General features: G+C 36.5%; 2 protein-coding genes across 2 annotated transcripts; one reads left to right on the forward strand and one right to left on the reverse strand.

The window, feature by feature from the left end:
- Positions 1-554: 554 nt before the first annotated feature.
- Positions 555-1,397, forward strand: LOC140810902 (21 kDa protein-like). The gene has a single exon (XM_073168823.1). The coding sequence runs from the start codon at positions 655-657 to the stop codon at positions 1,273-1,275; it is 621 nt and encodes a 206-aa protein (XP_073024924.1). The 5' UTR covers positions 555-654; the 3' UTR covers positions 1,276-1,397.
- An 11,852-nt stretch (positions 1,398-13,249) lies between these two features.
- On the reverse strand, positions 13,250-14,045 carry LOC140825643 (21 kDa protein-like). Its single transcript, XM_073187539.1, has one exon. The coding sequence runs from the start codon at positions 14,036-14,038 to the stop codon at positions 13,346-13,348; it is 693 nt and encodes a 230-aa protein (XP_073043640.1). The 5' UTR covers positions 14,039-14,045; the 3' UTR covers positions 13,250-13,345.
- Between the last annotated feature and the right edge of the window lie 12,005 nt (positions 14,046-26,050).

The raw sequence follows: 26,050 nt of genomic DNA on the forward strand, positions 1-26,050 counted from the left end.
TTATTAAGCGTGAGCACTTGGTAGGATTTATTAATAATTTTGTCAACACCATCCCCTCAAATTAAAAAAAAAAAAACTCAAAATAAAAAATAAAACCGAAGTATTATTTAAATATATAGTTATTTTACATAAATATATAACTTGTACGTTTATATTTTAATCATGATATCAATCAGTTTACTTTTTAATTCATTAATTTTCGTCTTTTTTATAAAAAATTAGTCATTTCACATAAGTATTGATATATATTCGGATATAGCAACAATGTCCGATGTTATGACGGAAATTTATAGCGACACATTATTACTTTTTAATGTCACGTCAACTCTCTTTTTTTTTTTAAAAAAAAGGATTAAACATGAAAAATAATTGACATTTAAACCGATAATGGATCGATAACATAAGCAAAAATGGAAAATTACATGACATACAATGTCATTATCCTTGTCCAACTCCGGCTCAACTCCGAATTAATTTTGACTTAAAAACAAGTCAAATATAATTTTTAGGCAAATGCAGGGGCTCTAATCTCTCTATAAATACCAATCATTCCCTCCCTTATTTCCCACAGCCAACTTGTTATTAAGTTTAACACATCATCCTAAACGCACACAACATCATCGAATACATAAGCAAATAAATAAAAGTTCACGAATGGAAATTAATTTTCTGACCAAATCCCTTCCCCTAGCTCTGTTATTCATCAGATTACTAGTAGCTTCCTCCGCTGATGCGGGTTTGGCCACCCGTACCTCCATCGGAACAACCGGTAGTGCCGAGTTCATAAAAGCATCATGTTCTGTCACAGCCTACCCTAAACTCTGCTACGCTTCCCTCTCAACCCAAGCAACCGCCATACAGGGAAGCCCGAAGCTACTCGCGCACGCTGCCCTCTCCCTCAGCCTCAACACAGCCCGCTCCACAGCCGCAGACATGGCCGAGCTCTTGAAATGGAGCAGCATGCGCCCCAAAGAGGTGGGCGCCATGCGCGACTGCGTGGAGCAGCTGGCTGACTCGGTGGAAAGGCTCCGCCGATCCGCGGCGGAGATGAACCTGATCAGTAAAAGACGCTCCGATTTCTGGCTGATGATGGAAGACATTCAGACTTGGGTCAGCGCCGCCTTGACGTACGAGGACACCTGCATGGACGGATTCGCTGCCAGGCCGACCACCTGCGAAGTGAAGATCGCCGTGAGGGGGAGGATTTCGAAGATGGCGCGTATGACTAGCAATGCATTGGCGCTGATCAATCACTATGCTACAATTCATGGTTAAATTTTTTAATAAAATATAATTACATAAAAGAGAGATTGAGTAATTACTATATATTATAAATTAATAAATCGACAATGTATGGGGACATGTGACTATATAAAATAATATAATTATCAGATATATATTTTGGAATTCTAGCTAATACAGGATTGTTTAGGGTTGGGATCGGGTAGGAACCGTCCCGTAACCCTTTAACTCGATCCCCGTCCCGATAAGAATTGGGAATAAAAAAATATTCCCGATCCCGTACCCGACAAATATCGGGACCCGAATGTTCGGGATCGGGTCGGGAAAAGAGACAAATCCCGATAAATATTTTTTATTTATGTCCTGAAAAGAAGGATCTCAAATCGTGTTTAGCTTCTGGTTCAGGTACTAAATATCAAGAAAACATTCTTTTTTCATTGGGATTTTTTGTACATCTACATATTCATGAATTCATAGGGAGCAAGAAAAGTGATCATGCGAAGAAGAAGAACAGAGTAAAATTCGCAGAAGATGTGAAAGATTCAATCAAGAAAATCAACGGTGAGTCGTACAGAAATAAACAGATAAAATTCGGAGAAATTCGAAGAGTTGCGGTAATGAAATTCAGAAAATTCCTGCAAATCATGTAGCTTTGTACAGTTGGATTCTCAAGGATCGTGTGCACAGAATGCAGTATTCACACTGAATTTTCATTATTATGACCAAGAGTGTGTCGTTCATTCTGTTCATTTTTTATTTTCATCATTTCATTTTATTATTATTGTTGTTAGATATAAGAAATTAAATTTGAAGAATTTTTTAAATATTTGCACTTTTTAATATGACCTAGAGTTTGATCCGATTTATATTTATAAAAATATATATTTTAAGTATAAAATTTAAATTTTTTTACATCAAATCAAATTAATAAGATTCATTTATGTTTTATTTTTTTGACGGATAAAATCAAATATAGTTTGTCATTGTAATACCTAATATAAATATAAAATTACTAAAACGTTCTAGTATTATGATTGTATTTGAAGTAAATTACTAAAATATACCTAAGCGAAACAATATTTTTCATATATCTTAAAAGCAAATGATGGATGCACAAAGATACATTCTATATTATTCTTGATCTCTTTTAAAATTTCTTTTCGTTTTCCATTTGTTCTCTAACTAATAATATGATTAATTAATTTAAGAATATATACATATAAGTTAATAAAATCTTAAATATATATAAAATAACCCAAATAAGTATAAATATTATGTATAGATTAAATTTAAAAAATATATTTTAATTCAATAAATAAAATTAGTATTTTATTCTCTTTTTCAAATAAATTAAATCTTTAAATTTATTAATATATTCGGGTCGGGTCGGGTCGGGTCGGGTCGGGAATCCCGTCGGATATATCCTATATTCCCTATCCCTTTCTCGATTCTGAGCGGGTCGGGAAAAATCCCGTGGAAATTATATTGATATCAAGAAGAAACTCTGTGGCATAATATTTCTTATTTCATATAATGTGTGGGGTTCAAGAACTAATAATTAAATAAACTCCTCCCCTAATAAAAAATAAAAAAAAAAAAACCCCGATAAAGGTGCGCCCCTTGTAAAAGCTATTGCAATATTGTTAAAATATATACAATTACTAATGATCTCTTTTGCACTTTTTTTAATTAAAAAAAAGTTGATTTTACTATTGCAATGCAAACGAACTCGTACATATTATTAACACCTCGAAATCAAAATCTATTCTCCATTCATTCATGTAAAATATTTCCGTAAATATACCAAAAAAATCGTTGAAAATCATTTTAAAATATTGAATTGATGACAAAAAACTGCTTAAACTTGGATACATCACGCTGTATTCATAAACAAGAAATTTAATCTTACTTTAACAAAGAATTGAACATTAATGACGCTATCATTGGCCGCCTCCTTCGGACTTCCTTCACAACTTCTCCGTCCACCTCTACGCCGTTCAAAAGATCATAACATGCATTTTGAGCTATGTTGAAGGACAGTGGTGGAACCAGAAATACTGACTCTATCCAGATTAAAAATTTAAACTCTAGAATTGGGAGGCCTAGGGACGAAGCAGCTTCAGGCAGAATTTGGAGTTGGAAAGCTTCTCGCAGGCAGCGTTGAGACCACCGCCAGATGCCAGCATTTTCGCATTGTTGGTGGCAGCTTAGACGGCGGATAGAATCTGCAGGAGCACGAGCAAAGATAGGGCAATTTTATTTAGATTTGGAAATATACAGTGCACGACATGATGATTGATACCCCTATAAGGGCCCGGGTCATGGATGACCCGGGAAGTTTCATTGGATAGCCCGTATAGAAACTAAGAGGGCGATTATTACCTGTCCGACTGGGCACTTCATGCATAGCCGGGTATTTACTTACCTCCCGGACAGTTAGGGACCGGGCTTTCCTGCTAAAGCCAATGGCTCAATACCCGAGTAACTTACTTAGAGGATCTCATAGATTATAGGGAAGAAAGCGACTGGGCGGGAAGTCAACGTCTTTAGCCTGAACGTATCCCCGAAAATATTGAGAAGAAAGGGACTGGACATGCAGTCAACGTCCCTTATCCTTGGAGTACCCATGAAGCTATCGGGAAGAAAGGGACCCGACAGGCCGTCAACGTCGAGGGTACGAGTAGTAGGTGAGCACGCGCATCAAGGTAACCCTAGCTTCCCCTCCTATAAATAACATGTATAATTGTCATTTACAGAGGTCGAGAATCTCTTCATTCGCAAGCATTCATACATTTTTACTCAAGTTTTCTTCCTTGACAACCCTGCTGACTTAAGCATCGGAGTGGTCACGTCGGACACCCCTCCGGCGCCCATTCACGAGTTCCTCTTATTGTTTGCAGGTCACAGTGGAAGCCATTTACCTTGTTCAATTTCCTAAACAACACTATAAATTTTTGATTTGATCTGATGGAGCACCCGACCCTGCTCTTCCATTTCATCCGGATCGTATCAATGATCTACATCGTTGAGCAGATGGATCATTTAGACTTTACATGTAATGTACTTCAATTTGAATATATATATATATATATATATATATATATATAATTTTAGTCGAATTTATATATTAAAATCTTAAGTTATCCGAGCTTAAAGTTAAACTCAGGCTTGAATATCTAGCTCGAGTTGAATTTATGTCTTAATTTTTTTATTTTTTATTTTTGGATATTCGGCTAGTTTTAGATAGAGATATAAATGAACCAAATCATTTGTGAGCTATTCGAAGCTCAATCCGATAAAAGCTTGTTTAATGAGGCTCGTTAAGATAAATGAATAAGTTCAAGCTCTACAATGTTGGGCTCGTTAGCTTGTGAACATGTTCGTTAGTAAATTCATAAGTAATATCTTAAATGAAAAATAATAATTTTGATATTTAATTTATTGATTTAACACATTAATTATGAAATATATAGAAAAATATATTACATTTATTTCTCATAATAAATTGACATATTTTAATAAGAATATTATATTTTTTTCTAAATGTATAATTTATTTTTTAATGAATTTAATTAATCTTTAAAAGTACAATTCATATTTCTTGAGCTCGTTTAGGTTCGATAAAACTTGAATAAGCTCGTGAACCATTAATATATTCGTTAAATAAAGCTCGAGCTCGTCTCGATTATAAACAAGCCAAGATCAAGCATTCAAGAGTTCGGCTCGACTCGACTCGATTACATCCTTAATTTTAGATAATGGATTATCTTATTGAAATTATTGTGATTTTTTTTACCAATATTGTTTGAGACCGGATCGGGCGTATATTTGGATACGGAAGCCTAAGCTTAGTAACAATTTTAATGTGTTCTAAAAAATAGAAAAGGTTTTAACATTTATATATCTTATTGAATTATTTTTTAACGAAAACTAAAACAGAACCCTGTTAATTGATATTATTAATAGTCACTGTTAGCACACACATATACAAAAGTGTTATACTAAGTAACACGCTTCTTCTTGTATATATATATCCTCGGTACACTGTTGCCACAATTAATTGATTGAAGAAATAAAAGAGAAAAGGAGTTTTTCCTCCACTTTACAGTATTCAACATGGTATCAGAGCAATGGAATGATCAGCAAGTTTCTGAGATCAATTGAGATTGATTTCCAGAAGTCTTCTTCAGTAACGATCGGAATAGCGCAGCAGCATTTCAATTGAGATGGCCGTGAATCCTAATTTCAATGACCCGATCTTCATCCACCCTTCGGATACTCCAGGTATGAATCTTGTCACTGATCAACTGATATGCACTGAGAATTATGGAGTGTGGAGTCGCGCAATGCTCATAGCGTTGCGTGCCAAAAATAAAATTGGATTCATCGATGGCACATGTATGCGTCCGATCGCTGGATCCCCTACACTACCACAATGGGAGAGGTGCAATGCCCTGGTGCTGTCCTGGATTATCAATACAGTTTCAAAAGATATATTTAGAGGTATTGTCTATGCCTCTGAAGCGTTTGTGGTGTGGTCTGACTTAAAAGAACAATTTGATAAGGTGAATGGATCACGGATCTTTGCTCTTCATCGAGAAATCGGAAGGCTCACGCAAGGAGAAAATACGATTTCAGTTTATTTTTGTAAATTGAAACAGCTGTGGGATGAATACTCTTCTTTAGTGACTCTACCTTCTTGTGAGTGTGCGGCTGCTCGGAGATATATTGAACATGACAATCAGCATCGCCTTCTTCAGTTTTTGATGGGCTTAAATGACAGCTATCTTCAGATTCGAAGCCAAATCCTCATGATGACTCCTCTACCATCTGTAGGACAGGCTTTTTCAATGATCTCTCAAGAGGAATCTCATCGAGCTATAATCTCTGTTGATGCTCCAGCTGCAGTGTTCTTCACTCATCAAAATCGTAGATATCCACAGAAAAAGGAAATTATCAGATGTGATTATTGCAATTGGAATGGTCACACACGAGCTACTTGTTTTCGGCTTAATGGATATCCTCCAGGTCACAAGATGTTTAAAACGCAAGGCAAAGATGTCCCTCAGAAAGTCATGAATACTAACAAACACCAATTTGATGTGAATGTGGCTGAGTGTGACTCGTCTGGAATGTCAACAGCAACAGCTCGTGATACTCAAATCTTCAGTCAAGCTCGGTATGCTGAGATTTTGAAGCTTGTAGGAAGGTGTCATATTGAATCTCCTCATGAACCTACAGCTAATATGGCAGGTACAGGGCCGAAAAATTCCTCATCATTGTCTCAATTGACAAAGGTCCCTTGGATTATAGACACTGGTGCTAATGAACACATGGTAGGAGATTCATTGACTTTGCAAAATCCTAAATCCATAGCTGATCCTTCAGGAACAGTTGGTTTGCCAAATGGTAGTAAGATTTCCATTAGCAACACAGGTTCTCTAGCTCTTACAGATTCACTCACATTGAACAAAGTCCTACAAATTCCTGATTTTCGATTTAATCTGCTGTCTGTTTCTAAGCTTACCAAAGAACATAACTGTTTTGTTACATTTTACCCACACTTATGTGTATTTCAGGACCTCAAAACTGGGCAGATAATGGGGATTGGTAGAGAACGCAATGGACTCTATCACTTGGACAACACACATGACCTACCCTCTGGTTTTTCTTCTCCATTACCTCATGCTTCTGTTTCTAGTTTTAAGATACATTGTAATACGTTGACAATTGATAATAAGTTAGCTTGTTCCTCAATAAGTGATTTAGTGTGGCATAAACGTTTGGGTCACATTTCTGTAAGTAGGATGAAACTTTTACCCTTTCTTTCTAAATGTGATTCTATGCCTCACTGTTCTATCTGTCCACATTCAAAGCAAACTCGCCTTCGTTTCCCTCATGCAAGTACTTCTAAAGCTTCTTGTCCTTTCGAATTGTTACATGTGGATATTTGGGGACCATTCAAAACAAACACATACAATGGAGAAAGATATTTTCTTACCATAGTTGATGATTTTTCTAGAGGGACTTGGGTATTTTTGATGCATTCCAAATTGGATGTTTTACGCATCCTCAAAAATTTCTTCTTGCTTATACGAAACCAATTTGGTACGTCTGCTAAAATCATTCGCACTGATAATGCATCTGATTTCTTCAAGCTGGAATGCACAGTTTTGTTTCAATCTCTTGGCATCATACACCAAAGCTCATGCCCTTACACACCACAACAAAATAGTATTGTGGAACGTAAGCATCGGCATATCTTAAATATAGCTCGTGCCTTGAGATTTCAATCCTCCATTCCATTAAAGTTTTGGGGTGATTGTGTTTTGACAGCGGTCTATTTAATTAACCGCACTCCTACACCTTTTTTAGACAACAAAACACCACATGAAATCCTATTTCATAAGGTTCCCTCATTTGATCACCTCCGAGTGTTTGGGTGTTTATGCTATGCTACAAATCTGACTATTCAACATAAGCTGTCCCCTAGAGCATTGAGATGCGTATTCTTGGGATATTCGAATACACAAAAAGGTTATAAGTTGCTTAATCTGCACAATGATAAGATAATCTTCTCAAGATATGTAGTGTTTCATGAGGAAATGTTCCCCTTTTCTGAGCCTACACAGCAGCCATCGATTTTTTCCTATAATCCCATTGTTGATCATGATCAAGTTTCATCCTACCAACCTGCTACCTCTGAAACAGATTCTTTTCTTCCTCGAAGATCATCTAGACATACAACACCACCCATTTGGACAAGAGACTACACATGTCCCACCTTACCACACAGTCACTTAGCCACAGCCAAATATCCTATTTCGGATTACCTTACATATTCAAAATTTCATCCAGCTTATCAAAGTTTTTTGGCATCCATTTCTTCTGAAAAGGAACCTCAATACTATCATGAAGCAATAACTGATCCTAGATGGAGAAATGCTATGGATTTGGAAATTACAGCCCTTGAATCTAATTCCACATGGGATATTGTTACCCTTCCTGCCGACAAGAAAGCAATAGGGTGTAAATGGGTATATAAGATTAAACACAAACCTGATGGCACCGTGGATAAATTCAAGGCAAGACTCGTGGCAAAGGGTTACACACAACAACTAGGTATTGATTATCATGACATGTTCTCACCCACGGCCAAGATCGTAACCATCCGTTGTATGTTAAGCTTGGCAGCTGTTAGGGGCTGGAATTTACACCAAATGGATGTCACAAATGCATTTCTTCAAGGAGACTTAGAAGAAGAAATATATATGGATTTACCTTTGGGGTATAATAAACAGGGGGAGTCCAAAGTTTGCTTGCTCAAAAAGTCTTTATATGGGCTAAAACAAGCTTCAAGGCAGTGGAACCATAAATTTTCCAGCATCATGACGGCTGCGGGTTGTGTTCAGTCGCAACATGACCACTCCTTGTTTATTAAGCAAACTGTTGATAGCATTATTTTGTTGCTTGTGTATGTCGATGACATCATCATAACAGGTGATAATGATGATTCTATTGCGGCACTGAAGACATTTCTTCACTCCAAGATACATCTCAAGGATTTGGGTCCATTGAGATATTTTTTAGGGATTGAGATTGCTCGATCCCATGCCGGAATCTTCCTATGTCAACGCAAATACGCATTGGAGTTAATTTCTGAAATGGGTTTGAGTGGTGCCAAACCATGTGTTACACCTATGGAGCAAAATCTTCGGCTCACCAATCATGATCTTGATCGTGTTATTCATTCAAAAGCTTCGGTAACAAATGATGATGACTTACTGCCGGATTCCAGTACGTATAAAAGGATTGTGGGAAAGTTGATATATCTCACCGTAACTAGACCCGATCTCTGCTATGTGGTGCAGAATCTCAGCCAATTCCTTCATTCACCCAAGCAATCTCATATGACAGCTGCTATTAGAGTTGTGCGGTACCTCAAGTCCACACCTGGTTCAGGTATCTTACTATCTGCTCACAGTGATCTTTCCTTGACTGCATATTGTGACTCCGATTGGGCTGCCTGCCCCATGTCTCGAAGATCACTTACAGGATATTGTGTCAAGCTTGGAGACTCGTTAATCTCTTGGAAAACTAAAAAACAAAGCACCGTTTCACGTTCATCTGCTGAAGCCGAATATAGGGCGATGGCAACCACTTCATGTGAGATTGTATGGATTGTTGGGTTACTTAGAGATATGGGAGTCTCCATTACCGAACCAGCCATTTTGTATTGTGATAACATGGCAGCAATGCACATTGCTGCTAATCCACTCTATCACGAACGCACAAAACACATTGAAATCGACTGCCATTTGATACGCGAAAAAATCCAAGCCAACCTGCTCCGAACTTCTTATATACGTACAAATGACCAGCTTGCGGACATCTTCACCAAAAGCTTGGGAAAAGATCAACACGTCTACTTGATGTCCAAGATTGGTGTGTTAAATCTCCACCAATCTTGAGGGGGAGTGTTAATTGATATTATTAATAGTCACTGTTAGCACACACATATACAAAAGTGTTATACTAAGTAACACGCTTCTTTTTGTATATATATATCCTCGGTACACTGTTGCCACAATTAATTGATTGAAGAAATAAAAGAGAAAAGGAGTTTTCCCTCCACTTTACAGTATTCAACAAACCCAAAAATTATATTTCCTTATTTCTTTAAAAAAAATATATACATTTTTTTCAAAATTATTTTCGATCCAAAATTCATTTTTGAAGGAATGAAAAAAAATTCCAAACGTTCTCTATGAGTCGACCCAACTTTAATTTTATCGTAGTTTGGGGGCTTGAGTTTTGGGCCACTAATTTTATTATTAACTCAACATTTTTATTGGGAATATCAAACTTGGGCTAATTAGAATAATATTTAAGAATGGGCTGAGCCAAATTCGGATATTTTTTTATTTAATTCTTGGAAAAAAATTGAAGATGTTAGTATAGGGATGTAAAATAAGGTTAGTTCGACGCTACCCCTTGGGGCACAGCCCCAAGCCATTATTTTTTGCCACGTGGTATTTATATTTTATTTTTCTTTTTGTACAACAAAACTCAACCATGGTTGAGTTTTCCAAAATCAAGCAAGCTTTCAGACTCTGCTGTTAATTTTGAAATTTCTGAAACAATCTCTCTCATAAAATCAAGCAAAATCAAGCAAGCTCCGTCTCCACAAAAAACCTCTCATTTCCCGTTCCTGTCTTTCAAGACGGAAACAACCTCATCTCATTGAATCAGGCAAGGTGACTAAGTGAGGATTATATTTGCCACTGTACAATTATTTTATATATATAATGTAGATATTTGTGTTTGTTTTAAGCAATTTGGGATTTGTTTCTGCTTATTTCTGTGAAATTGATGATAATTTGAGCTCGTGGATGGGAAAACTACTTATAAAATATTTTATAAAATTTTTTACGAAAAAACTATAAAATAAAGTTGGTATGTCCAAACTACTTATAAAATATTTTATAAAAAATTTTACGAAAAAACTATAAAATATTTGAACTATTTTATAAAAATATTTTTAGAGTTGGAAATGTATTTGGAAAACTATTTTAAAAAATGATTTAATAGATAAAAAATAATCAAGAAGTTGTTTGCAAAAAAATTATGCAAAAATCATTTAATTCTCATTTAACTTGTGTTGTACAAAATGAAAAATAAAATATAAATGCCACTTGGCAAAAAATGAATGGTTTGGGGCAGTGCCCCAAGAGGTAGCGTTGAACGAACCGTAAAATAAACCGGATCATACATATTTTTTTGGTTTAAACAAAAAAATTGAACTGAGATCCAAAGGCACTGCAATCGGTTTGGATACTATTTTGGCTTGATTTCGTTTTGGAAATGTACTTGATATCTTCGTAAGAATTCGGGTCATCATTAGCCCGGATTATTAATTGGATAGCTCAGATCAGAGCCAATGTGTCGGGTACTTTTTTCACTAGCCGGGCGTTTCTCCTCTTCCCGGGTAATCAATAGCCCGGGTCCTCATATAAGCACCTGGGTACCTTACCACCCGGGCCACCTCGAGAATTGCACCACACTCGAGTGTAATTGATACGAGCTGTCTAATTTTTCAGAGAAACATGGGTTTGGAGTGCTCTAAAAGTCATCAGAAGCTATAGTAGGGGCAGTCGACTTGTCATACTTAGTAGGTGGCACTAGAAACGAAGTACATACCCCATTTTCTACTATAAATAACAGGTATTAACGTCATTTACAGATTCTGAAATCTTTGAACTCTCAAGCACTTACATATATTCTCCCATACAGGGGCGGAGGGAGAGCTTGCTTCACCCGGGCTAAAGCCCAGGTGGTCCAAAAAAATTTTAAAAAATTTATATGTAATATTTTTGATAATTTTGGATAAATATGATATTACCCCGGGTAGATCAATTTAAAATATTAAATGATATTAGAGTTTAAAATTTTAGCCCGGATAGGATTGGATTCCTGGCTACGCCCTTGCTCCCATATATTCGCTTGTGTTCATCTTCAACCTGCTGACTTAAGCATCGGATTAGCTACGCCGGACACTTTTCCAGCGCTCATTCACGAGTAACTTTCTTGTTTGCAGTTGTTATCGAAGTCATTATCTTCACTCAAATTCTTAAACACTAAATTATTTATTTGATCATGTGGAACCCTTTATCCGGCTCATCCATTTCACTAAAATCACTTTAGTACTCAATATCAAATTGCTATATTTGATATCCGCTGAATCCATATAAAATTAAACACAAACATCAAATATCAATTTTTCTTCAATTATGTATATTCACTGTGGCTGAGTCATAATTAAGATATAAAGTAATCATACAACGAAAAACATGTAATCGGATTTTGAGGAAAAATCCATCAGCATGTTCTCTCTGTCTGTGAATATATATTATTGTATGTTGTGTTGTCCCAACTAGAAATTATTGTGCACATGGTGACGAATAAAAAAAATTAGACCGTCTATAATTAATATCCTTTATTTATTTTTTTTATCATTTTTTCTTCAAAATAAAGAGAGTAATATCTATTTTCAAAAATATTTCTCAACTCATATACTCGAAAATTTACCAAGTCCTCATTTATTTTTCTGTTTTTTCATTCACAACGATTATATATATAATTAAATAATTACGTAATGTATTGTTAACTCAAAATTAATACCATAGATTTTTGTAATAAATTGTATGATTTATTATGTAATCATGTAATTTATTATTAAATCAAACAGATTTAAACGTGTGTTCGACTCGATTTTTTTTTTATAAATAGTGATGTAAGCACTAAAATTAATTAAAGGTAGTAACAAAAAATGGAAAAATACCAAAACATAAATTAAAAAGGACAAAAACATAAAAAAATGTAAAAACAAGGATGATGGAGATCTCTCCATTTTCGAGATCCGTTGGAGGAAAACCCATCCTCTATTATGGAGATATTATTCGGAATAAAGGATGGTTGGAGATGCTGTCATTTCATGTCTGCCGTTGATGTCACCGTTCACACTCTTTACACTTACTCCTCGGCCAAACTTCACCACATGCTTCACTGTCATTAATTTCGGCCAACTTTATCAACTCTCTGTTCTTTTCCACCGTCTACTGTACTCACTGACAGAAATCTTGGTCATCCATGAGAACAATACTCACTAGGATGAAATAAACCGCAGTTGAGACTCTTGAATATAAGTTAGTGACTGTCAAGATTCTTTGAGTGAAGGCCCCAAATTTGTTGAGGTTTAGACTTGAATCCCATGTATTTTTCTAGTTATTATGCGATTATTTGCAAGCTACTCTGTTTACCTAGTATCCTTGTTGTTTGTGTAATTTTCAGACTAAAATATATAGTGTATAAACAAAGATGTTGTCATAAAAATAATATTAATTTTTTAAAAAAGACAGATAGAAATATAATTAATTATATCCATATCTTTAACGTGAAGAGATACTGAGATAGAAACAAGAGCTCATCGTTCGAAGTAAAGAAAACATAACCCATAATTCTAGTTTATATATATATATTACACATATTATATATTGAAAGCCTTGGAAGTGGTAAAAACAAAAACTTAGCCACACTGGTTTCTTTAAAATTTCCCAGAAAACTGATTGCACAAAGCCAATGCATTACTAGTAACCTGTGCCACATTAGTCATTCGGGCCCTGACCGAAGTCTTGATACGCCCATCCATAGCTCGGTCCGCGAACCCATCCATGCACGTGCTGTCGTCGGTGAGGGCGGCGCTGACCCACGTCTGCAGGTTGCTCATGTGCCAGAAGTATTCGGGTCCTCCGGCCCGGCCCATCTTCTTGAGCTCTTGAACGGACTTGGCCAGACGATCTACGCCTTCGGTGATCTCTTCCAGGCAATCCTTCAGGGCCGCGTACTCTCTTCGTTTGAGCCCGTGGAATTTAATGAGACTTTGAATGTGCTGCTTCGAGGATTTGGCCCGGTCGATGCTCACGGACAATGCGGTCGTGACTAATTGTCGCGGGCTTTTTCGGATAGTCGATGCATAGGCGGAGAGCGATGAGATGCAAAGATTGGGGTATGTCGTCGCCCCGCATGAAGATCTAATGAAACTGTTGCCGATAGACGGGGCGGCGGAGGCGTCAACCGCCTTGTGTTGGCTAAAAACGTAGAGGATCAGGGTGAGAATTGCAAGGGATACTACAAGCTTAGCTCTAGCCATGTTTTGTTTCCTTTGATTTCTTGTAATTTGATGTTTTGTCACAAAATTTAAGGTCTGATATTTAAAGGAAATTGCATTGATAATCATCCCATCACGTGCGTAAGGGACGACAAATTATTCACCGCCACCTTTTCTTTCGCCAATTTGGATATGTCGCTGTTTTCGTGATTAGCGTAAATTGGAATTATTATATATATAAGTCGGCCAATATAAAATATCAACTTTTATTTACTTTAAAGAAATAACTTTCATTTTTTTTTTTATCTCTTTAAGCATGAATCTATACTTTATATACTCTGTTACTTAATTACTCATAAAATCTCAAATATATATACCAGTATTTCACTCTTGTGATACACAAACAATTATTTTATGTCATTAACGATTAAAATTTGTAAATAATAACATTTGGTTAAATAATTAAAAAAATATAAAATAATGGGATTATAAAATGTACAACTAGAAAACACAAAAATTAATTTACGATTTTTGAAAAACTTTCTTAAATCCAACGTTTATCGTTGAATTTTTCTAGTTATCATTATCACATATAAAAAAAATTTAGACTCTTAAGATTAGTAACTCTGAATACAGTGACATACGACTGATCATGACAAAAAACGAAGTTCTTCAAAAGAAGACAATGATTGACTTTGACTTTTCCTTATTTATCATGATGTATGATCCAATCAATGGATACCATTTTCATTGAAATTTAAAAGAAAGTCTTGGATCAGAAGTGTCAATGATTCTTGGAATTACCATTTTATGACCAGTGTTACATCCAGTATTTGTCCTTCCAAAACATGGTTTCGAGCCCGTCACGATCAATTTAGTGTCATTGTATAATCCAAGAGAATGATATATATATGTTCCACAGCAACATAACTGGAGTTCCAACCTTCAAGTTTAACTTGTGATAAGGTTTTTCGGAACATCTTATTCCATTTAAGAATTCAGAAATATGCACATCATGCAGTAGATCAACATTTCTATCTGAGTAACACATTATATCAAAATTTATATACAACCTTCTCTTTGAATGGTTTGGTGATATCATGTATTCATTTATGGCCTGGACAATATCAAGAATCGACGCCTAAGTAGCCGTCAGCTGAAAATAGATAGTATATTTGTATTGTTGCTTGAAGATGGATACATGCTCTCAACTACTACTGCAATAGAATCATTGCAATCTTTGAGCAAAATTGCGTTGTGAGGGTAATGAATTGTGTTAAATCTGTCTCATATTATTTCAGAATAAACCAGGAAGTGGCGTGCCCTATTAAACCAACTCGCGGATTGCGCCGGGGAGATCCTCTGGCTCCCTATCTCTTTGTCTTTTGTGCTCATGGCCTTTCTTCTCTATTGAATGCATATGAGCGCAAAGGCTTAGTCCGGGGAGTAAAAATAGCACCTACTAGTCCATCAGTTTCTCACATATTTTTTGCAAATGACAGTCTTGTGTTTTTTAGAGCGACAATGGAGACAGGGGCACATGTAAATGAGTGTTTGTTCCGCGTCTCTCCTATCCAATTTTTGTTTCGATAAGAATTAAGATTTTTTTTTCTACGTATCATGTACCATATATTGGGACTCGAATATTCGAGACCATGTGAGATAGGGAGATAATATCCCGAAATTTCATAATCTCATCGGGTGGGGAGATGATATTTAAATAAATATAGGAATGTGAACAATAAAGTGTTCACTCTTCTAATTTTAGGCTCAATAGGAAAAAATGATGAAAAACTCTTCTTTTTATTTTGTATAATTTTATTTTAACTATAATATTTGTTTATATGATTTTTTTAATTTGTATGAATTAGTTAACCATTTAATTTAAGTCCTAAAATCGTCATTTATGGGCTAACCTCTTTTAAATGTGTTAGCCAATTTCTACATGCACTTCGACCTAATATTATTTATTTAAAGTTACAATCTTATGATCTAATGTGTTAATAATACTATAATATGTTTTTTAAAAATATTATAATAATAGGATCGGGTCGAGAATCTTGTCGGGTGGATATTAATTTTCATCCCTCTACGACATCAATTAGGACGAGAAAAATATCGACAATTTGGCTCGGAAAAAACACAGGTCGGGATCTTCAATTTTTTTCTAGCCTTAATCCAAACATATTTTGTAATTTATATATTATCATTTTTATCTATTTATCTAAACTTCAAATTAACACAACTTTTATTTCAAAAAAACACTTTTAAATTATTTTTTTTTCAAAATATTTTGAAACCACACGCACCCAAGTCTTGGAATGATACACAACCATTTTTTGGGCAAATCATACTTACAAAAAACAAACAAACCTGTTATTATAAACGGAAATGGTCGAGCCAAAGTTATACTAAAAGAAATAAGGGATAAAATCATATTTGTCATCGTAATATTATAAAATAAAATTAAAAAATTTTATTTCAAAATTCAACCCAACATCTCCTTGTCAAATTTGAAATATTTTTCATTACATCGATCACGTTTAAGATTTGTTTTTATTTTAATATTTAGATACATAGAAATGCGTACAATTATTTAATATCTAAACCTTTTTTAATATCTAATATTTTTCGAGACCGACATTGACTCGAACCAACCAAGTTCCTCTGATTTTTTATATATGATATGATTCCCCCAACAATGTGAAACGTAATTATTTTTGTACTTTTATTGCTAAATAAATTAGCCATCCACCTGTTGTCGGGTTGCACATAGATACTAGGATTAAAGGTTTTGTAGATTTGTGGTTATCTCTTTCAATAAAAAAAAAATTGAAAAAGTTTTTTTAAAAAAATTATTTATTGATTTTTGAATCGATTTATAGTGTTATTTACGTAACTAATAATTAAAATTATTAATTATCAATTTTAAATATTTATTTGATATAATTTATATAACATAATGGATATATTTAAATTTATATATCGTTATATAAAAAAGTGTGTATGTTATTTGTGATAATACTAAAAACTAATAAATAATAGGTTTTTTTAGAGTTTTTACTAAAAAATGAATTGAAAAAATATTTTAAAAACATATATTGTTTTGTTTTTCCAAATTTTAAATAATAATTAAAGATTTTTCAAAAGTCACAAATTTGTGTAATTCATTAAATGAATGAAATTTGATTAAAAATTGTAATTATTTTTTAAGGTAGGTTAAAAATATATTTATATTAAAGTTTTAATTAAGATACATAAGAATAACAATAATAATAGAAATTTATAAATAATCAATATACTAAAATTTCACGATGATGCTCTTTCAAAAAATTGAAAAACATGATATTATATAAAAAAATTATATATTTTTTAATATGATAGAAAATAATGATTTTAAATCTTTAAAAGTAACACAATATTCGAAATCATTACAGAAGTTAAATAAATAATATAATTAATGGAGAAACTTAAATATAATATATATTTTCAAAAGATATCAAATTAACATTTTAATTTTAAAAAAAAAAATTGAAAAGACTTAATATTTAGTTACATATTTATTTTATATTTGATTTCAAATATTTAATGCAGTAGAATAATACATTAATACTGATATATTTTCTTTTATAACATATTAATTTTGGCGAAAATTTTCAAATATGATAAAAACTCTCAATATATAATTTTATAACTAAAAGGAATTTTATTAAATAAAAAAGAAAAAAAAATCATTTTTGTGTTTATACTACAGGTCAGATCATTATACTCATTTATGTCTATGCTAGACACGAATATTTATAACGTTTGAAAATGTTGAATCCGAAACGAAGATGATCGACAATAGTCGGAAATGTATGTCTTGACGTACGAGACAACCGGTGCAACGTAGACGATGACTAATAGGAGATGTCGGTGAACTCTTCCCCGAACAAAACGAGAGCGATATGAACTTAAAATTGACATGCGTATTTTGCGAGTGATCGGTTTCCCTAACCAGCGGTCAAGGGTTAAATGATTTGCAGGCTACTGTATAAGTGTTTAGCCAATGTGTGTTAAGTTGGAACTTGAACCTAACTCAACCCCAAAAATTAGCTCAAGAGAGAGGATTGTCCAAGTATATAGCTCAAGAGAGGATTGTCCAAGTCCATATACGTTACTCTCAAATTATTTATTTAAATGATGTGAGACAACTAACACACCCCCTCACGCTCTGATACCATGTTAAGATGGAACAACTTGGACCTAACTCAACCCTACCATGTTAAGATGGAGCAACTTGGACATAAGTCAACCCAAAAACTAGCTCAAGTGGGAGGAGGATTGTCTAAGACCATATATGTGATAACCCGAATTTTCAGTAGCTAGCAATTTCAGTAAGCAATGCAAAATTTCCAGCAGAAGATAATATTCAGAAGCTGGTATTTTTCCAGCAGACATGTATTTTCCAGCAGCAGCAGTAGAGGAACGAAAAATCAGCAGCAGCAGAAGAGCGAGAAAGAAGCAGCAGTCAGTTACTGATTCAGCTCAGACTTGTAACTGAAGCATTAACATGGAATAAAGGCTGTTAATGTCAGATTATGGCCATTAATTGGAAGCGTAACAGTCAGATTGTGGCCTATAAATAACACCCTCAAGTCTCTGAAATGGGTTATACAAGCTTTGCGATCATCACTTAAATTTCGAGTTAAGAAAGAGTGCCTTTGTCAAGCAGCAAAATCCAGTAGCGAGAACAACCAAATTCCAGTAGACTTCAACCGAAACTTTAAGCAAATTACTGTAAGTGGGCTTATATGTAGATATCTTGAAATCCGTTTGATAATTAAATCTGTTTTAAAGTTCAGTTTCTGTATGTTTGATTTCTGATTTTGAAGCACTGAAACTCCCTAGTGAACTAATGGTAGGAATATATATTCTGAACATTTCTGAATTCTGATTCTGATTCTGGCCTCACCCCTTAGAGGAGAGAACATATAGGGGACTGATATCAGTTTAGCCATGAAATTCACTAACGTGCTCAGTGCTTACTAATTCTGAATTCTATTCTGTAATTTCTGAATTCTGATTACTGTTCTGAAAACAAGAGTTCTCTGTATATTATTGTATTTGTGTTTCTGTGGAACACGATTTCGAAAAATGGGAGTTATTCCCGCCCCTGCTTACTGAGTGACAATCATATCACTCACCCACCAAACCCATCTCAGATAAGAACGAGGAAGAGTTGATAGAAGAAGAGGAGCAACGTCAGTTTTGGGGCTGGTGATGAAGATCGTTGTTCTTAGTTCTGATTTATGTTTTATTTTCCGCTGCATCTGTTCAGACAATGTAATTTTATGGTTTTACATTTTCGCTGTAAAACATTTGTCATTGAGTTGTAACAGACAATGATTATTATGAATAAAAGACGGGTTTCTGAAATTCTGTACTTCTGAGGCTTGTTGTTTTCGAATGAATATTTGAGAGCAACGTCGGTGTCAAACAACCCTCGTCCCGGGGCGTGACATTGAAGTGGTATCAGAGCAGAACCGGGTTTCATAATCTGGGGAGGAGGAACTAGAAATAATAAGTTCTTATAGACTTCTGAGAATAAGTTCCGTTACTGAAATAGACTACTGAAAATAAGCTACTGTAATAGACTACTGAAACGAGTTTAAAAAAAAAAAATTCAGTAGACCAGTAGACGAAAAACAGTAGGATTAGACCAGTAGCCTGAAACCAGAACCAGTAGAAGGAAACCAGTAGGTCTGAATGCAGAAGACTGGGTCAGTAGACTCGGAATGCAGCAGACAATGCTGGAAAAGCAGCAGACTGGCTGCACTAGCATCAGAATTGCAGTAGACAGTGTATTCCAGCAAGCAAATGCAGTAGACCTCGCAAAATGACATAGAAGTTGAGGTGTTTTTCGCGCAAACTTCAAACGGCCATAACTTTTGATCCAAGAGGAATTTTTACCATTAAAAGTAGGCGTTGGAAAACTCTCGACGAGGAGAACCTAACCTAGAACCATTCATCGTTCTAGCACCACCGACGAAGCCTAAAATCCTCCGTTTAGATAGGGATATCATCATTTCCGTAAAATTTTCCAACTTTTCGAAACTTTGAGGAATTTTCATTTCCAAATGGCTTAATATTTTTACACCAAACTTGGTACCATTCATGTTCTTGATGTGAAGGATTTTTAGTAAATTTTTCACACAATTCTGAGATCGAAAAATTTTGAGCTATTTCTTCTGTTAATGGTATAGACAGTACTGATTCTGTTCATTCCAGTATTTGCCTATAACTTGACATATATTCTTGAGATCATTTCTGAACCTTGAATCTCATGTTTGTGGATGTAGGATATGGCGGACCAAAGTAGCTACATTAAGAGCCTAGAAAAGAAGCTAGAGAAACTCAAGCAACATAACTATTGTCTAAAGTTGGACAAAGATGAGTTAGAACGTCGAGCAGAGCACTTAGAGGGTGATGTTCAACGTTATGCTCATTATCTGCATGAGGCAGAAGAGAGGAGTAGGAAGGCTCAAGAAGAGTTTGAGACCTCCCAAGAGACTGTGGTAGAATTCATCGAGCTACGTGATACACTACGTGACAAGATCCAAATACTCAAGGATCAGAATCACCAAATCGTGCACCAACATAATCAGTATAGTGAACAGACTGATGCACATATTCATGAGTTGCAGAGTACTGTTGAAGTTCTTAGTGACCAGAATGCAGTTCTGCATGGCCATATTGAACATCTACAAACAGTAATAGCCAACCAAGATGAACCTGAAGAGGAACCAGAAGAGGAAGAAGAAATGGAAGAGGATCCTATGGAGTTAGGATTAGGAGAAGTGATAGATTAGATATTCAGTAGTACTCCTTTGTATTACCATGTGTTCCATTGCATTCATGTTCTCAAATTCGATGTTTCGTTGTAATTGCACTTTCTTGAGGAATCAATAAAAGATTATTTCCATCCATTGGTTTCATATTTAAATTACGAGCAATTACTCAATCATTTTGTTTGGTTTCATTACTCAATCATTTTGTTTGAGTCCATATCTTGAGTCCATATTTTGTCATCAACCTTAGAACTTTCGTACTTGTAGGAAATGGACAGAAGACCAGTAAGAAACAATCGCAACCCCCGTTATGGAAACCGCAACAACCAAAATGATGAGGACGCACAGCAACAACGCCAACAACAACCACCAGCAGTTGGCCTCAGTCAAGTGGATTTGATGGCTATAGCCACAATTGTGGCAACCACGCTACAAGGGTTGGTGAACCCTAATGCTAATCAGCCACCACCGCCACCACCTCCAGCTCAGAATGGGACTAAGCAGCACTATGAGGCTCTCCGAAGAGCAAGAGTCCCTAACTTCGATGGAAGCACCGATCCAGAAGTGGGACAGAATTGGATGAAAGAGGTGGAAAATCATCTTCGACTACTTGAGGTTCCCCAAAGGATCAGAGTAGAGGTGATTACACCTTTTCTTGTCGATCAAGCTGCCAAATGGTGGGAAGGAGTCTCACCAGCTATGATAGAGGCGGGACCTATCACTTGGCAAAGGTTCCGAGAAGCATTCTTGAGGCAGTACTTTCCAACAGCAGTCCGAGTGCAGAAGCTGTCAGAATTTGAAAGCTTGGTTCAAGAACCAAACATGACAGTGGTGGAGTATTCATCCAAGTTCCACTCATTGGGAACTTACTCCCCAACCATAATGGGAGACGAGGCCTTGAAGATGCATCGATTCAAGAAGGGATTGAACAGCCGTATTCAATCTGCCCTTGCCGTTATCGAGCCCAATAGTTTTGATGAATTGATGGGAGCCGCCATCAGGGCTGAGAATGACATCAAGAGGCGTGAAGGCGAGAACAAACTCAAACGTCCTCAGCCAAGCCAGTACCAATCGGGCCAGCAATTCAAGAGGCCTAGGTTTGCAAGCAACCAATTAACCAGTACTCCATCCAAAGGAACCACTTCTTCTCAATCAAACAAAGAAGGAGTCAAGTGCCAAACTTGTGGATTCACACACACTGGTGAATGTCGTAGGAATTCTGGAGCTTGTTTCCGTTGTGGAAAGATGGACCATCGCATTGCTCAATGTCCTATGCCAGATCCAAGGAATGGTCCAGCAGGTGGAACAACTCCAAATAAACCTAAGGAGAACAAGCCCAATGCTCGAGTCTATGCTATCACTCAAGAAGAGGCGGACAACTCGAATGATGTCGTAGCTGGTACCATTCTAATCGATAATATACCTGCTTATGTGTTATTTGATTGTGGTGCTACGCATTCATTCATGTCTAAGAGATTTGCCAAGAAGCTAGGAGCTAAGCCTGATAACTTAGAAGAACCATATAGAGTAGCAACTCCTGCTAATCGAATTTTAGAAACTCGCACTCTATATCGGGATATTAGTGTTCTCATAGAAGATCAGAATTTCAAGGCAAACCTTATTCAACTAAACATGGTGGAATTCGACGTAATTCTTGGAATGGATTGGTTAGCCAAGAATCATGCCTTAGTAGACTGTCATGGAAAGACGGTAACCATCCAAACTCCACACCAAGAGGAACTTTTATTTCATGGCAAGACCAAAGAACGAAAGACTCTTCTTTCTGCTTCTCAAGCTTGGGCAGCCATGAAAAGTGGAGAAGAAATTTACCTAGCTATGCTAAGCGAGGTAAAGAAAGAAACCACACTCACGCTTGAAGAGATTCCAGTAGTACAAGAATTTCCAGATGTCTTTCCTGAAGAACTCCCTGGCGAACTTCCCGATCGCGAAGTGGAGTTTGAGATTAATTTAGTGCCCAATGCTGCACCAATCTCAAAAGCACCATACCGAATGGCTCCAGCAGAGTTGAAAGAACTCAAAGAGCAACTTCAAGATTTGTTGGACAAGAAGCAAATCCGGCCAAGCGCATCTCCGTGGGGAGCTCCTGTCCTATTTGTAAAGAAGAAAGACGGAAGCATGAGGATGTGTATCGACTACCGAGAGCTGAACAAGATCACAATCAAAAACAAGTATCCGCTTCCAAGGATAGATGACTTGTTTGACCAACTCAAAGGAGCTTCAGTCTTTTCCAAGCTCGACTTAAGGTCAGGATACCACCAACTGAAGGTTAAATCAGACGATATCCCAAATACAGCCTTAAGGACAAGGTACGGACACTATGAGTTCACAGTGATGCCGTTCGGATTAACAAACGCTCCGGCAGTATTCATGGATCTCATGAACAGAGTGTTTAAACCATTTCTTGACAAATTTGTTGTGGTAATCATCGACGATATTCTAGTATATTCGTCAAGTGAAGAAGACCACAAAGAACATCTTCGTCTCACCCTCCAGAAGCTGAGAGAAAAGGAACTATACGCCAAGTTCAAGAAATGCGAATTCTGGCTAGAGAGCGTCGCATTCTTGGGACACATAATATCAGCAGCAGGAGTATCTGTGGACCCTAAGAAAGTGGAGGCAATTTCGGATTGGCCTAGACCAAAGAATGTGACAGATGTACGAAGCTTCTTGGGACTAGCAGGCTATTACCGAAAATTTGTTGAAGGATTTTCCTCAATAGCCATACCTCTCACCAAGCTCACACAGAAGAACTCTAAGTTTCAATGGAGTGAAAAATGTGAGCAAAGCTTCGAGACTTTGAAGAAGAAGCTTACATCCACACCAGTGCTAGTATTACCTATGGAAGGTAAGGACTACACCGTCTACAGTGATGCATCCAAAGAAGGTTTAGGATGTGTGCTCATGCAAGAGGGAAGGGTGATTGCATACGCGTCAAGACAATTGAAGCCGTATGAACAGAATTACCCAACACATGACCTTGAATTAGCTGCAGTGGTGTTCGCACTAAAGATTTGGAGACACTATCTTTATGGAGCCAAGTGTGAGATTTTCACCGATCACCAAAGTCTCAAATATTTGTTCACACAAAAAGAATTAAATATGAGACAAAGACGATGGATCGAACTCATGAAGGATTACGACTTGACAATAAGCTACCATCCAAGCAAAGCCAACAAAGTAGCAGATGCTTTAAGTCGAAAGAATATGAGTAAGGTGATCCTGACATCACTTTCAGCACAACCATGTCTTCGAGAGACAATCAAGATGAGTCAAGATAGAGATCCCGCTTTGGTGAAACTAAAAGAGCAAGTTAAAGAAGGGAAATCACCAGAGTTCGAGACGGATAACAAAGGAACCTTCTGGATGAAAGGACGATTGTGCGTACCAGACATCGATAATCTTCGACAAGAAGTAATGTCTGAGGCACATAAGTCGAAATTTTCAGTCCATCCGGGCAGTACCAAGATGTACAGAGATTTGAAGAAAAATATTTGGTGGAGTGGAATGAGGAAAGACGTGGCACTATTTGTTTCCAAGTGTCACGTGTGCCAGCAAGTCAAGGCAGAGCACCAAAGACCTGGTGGACTTCTTCAACCATTAGAAATCCCGGAATGGAAATGTGAACATATCTCCATGGATTTTGTAGTTGGTTTACCAAAGTCGAGACAAAGTCATGACGGAATATGGGTAATCGTGGATAGACTCACAAAATCTGCACATTTCTTACCTGTCCGCATGAATTATAGTTTGGACAAGCTAGCCACATTGTACATGAATGAGATCGTACGATTGCATGGAGTTCCAGCTAGCATACTGTCAGACAGAGATCCGAGGTTTACATCCCGCTTTTGGAAGAGCTTTCAACAAGCTATGAGGACCAAAATTACTCTTAGCACGGCCTATCATCCTCAGACCGATGGCCAAACAGAGCGGACAATTCAAACTCTAGAAGATATGCTGAGAGCATGTGCCTTGGACTTCAGTGGTAATTGGAGCGAACATCTGCCCTTAATTGAGTTCGCATACAACAATAGTTACCACAGCAGCATTGGAATGGCACCATACGAAGCTTTGTATGGACGAAAATGTCGATCACCACTGTATTGGGATGAAGTAGGGGAAAAATCCATCGTCGGACCCGAACTAATCCAAGAAACAGTGGATAAAGTTGCTGTGATCAAGGAGAGACTAAAATCTGCACAAGATCGACAGAAAAGCTGGGCGGACATGAAAAGAAGGCCCGTGGAATTTGAAGTTGGAGAGAAGGCATATGTGAAAGTGTCATCCATGAAGGGTGTAATCCGATTCAACAAGGCTGGGAAACTAAATCCCAGATACGTCGGACCATTTGAAATTCTTGAGAAAGTGGGAACACTTGCTTATAGATTAGCACTTCCACCCGACATGTCAAGAATTCACAATGTATTCCATGTATCGCAGCTGAGGAGATATATTTCCGATCCTAGTCATATTCTGGAAGCTGGACCACTTTTGGTTGAGAGCAATCTAAATGAAGAATTGAAGTATGAAGAAATTCCGATTCGAATTGTGGATCACAAAGACCAAGTACTGAGGCGACGAACTATTCCATATGTCAAGGTACAATGGTCCAACCACACCGAAAGAGAAGCTACTTGGGAGTTGGAAGAAAAGATGCGAACACAATATCCCTATCTCTTTGAAGATCAAGTATAGCCAAGTTTCGAGGACGAAACTTTTGATAAGGAGGGAGGGATGTGAGAACCCGAATTTTCAGCAGCTAGCAATTTCAGTAAGCAATGCAAAATTTCCAGCAGAAGATAATATTCAGAAGCTGGTATTTTTCCAGCAGACATGTATTTTCCAGCAGCAGCAGCAGAAGAGCGAAAAATCAGCAGCAGCAGAAGAGCGAGAAAGAAGCAGCAGTCAGTTACTGATTCAGCTCAGACTTGTAACTGAAGCATTAACATGGAATAAAGGCTGTTAATGTCAGATTATGGCCATTAATTGGAAGCGTAACAGTCAGATTGTGGCCTATAAATAACACCCTCAAGTCTCTGAAATGGGTTATACAAGCTTTGCGATCATCACTTAAATTTCGAGTTAAGAAAGAGTGCCTTTGTCAAGCAGCAAAATCCAGTAGCGAGAACAACCAAATTCCAGTAGACTTCAACCGAAACTTTAAGCAAATTACTGTAAGTGGGCTTATATGTAGATATCTTGAAATCCGTTTGATAATTAAATCTGTTTTAAAATTCAGTTTCTGTATGTTTGATTTCTGATTTTGAAGCACTGAAACTCCCTAGTGAAC

The sequence above is a fragment of the Primulina eburnea genome, chromosome 1 (assembly GCF_022965805.1).
Source record: "Primulina eburnea isolate SZY01 chromosome 1, ASM2296580v1, whole genome shotgun sequence".
NCBI lineage: Eukaryota > Viridiplantae > Streptophyta > Magnoliopsida > Lamiales > Gesneriaceae > Primulina > Primulina eburnea.

What these genes read in the sequence shown, in the direction of transcription:
- LOC140810902 (XM_073168823.1), top strand. Translation starts at nt 655, where the DNA reads ATGGAAATTAATTTTCTGACCAAATCCCTTCCCCTAGCTCTGTTATTC.
- LOC140825643 (XM_073187539.1), bottom strand. Translation starts at nt 14,038, where the DNA reads ATGATTATCAATGCAATTTCCTTTAAATATCAGACCTTAAATTTTGTG.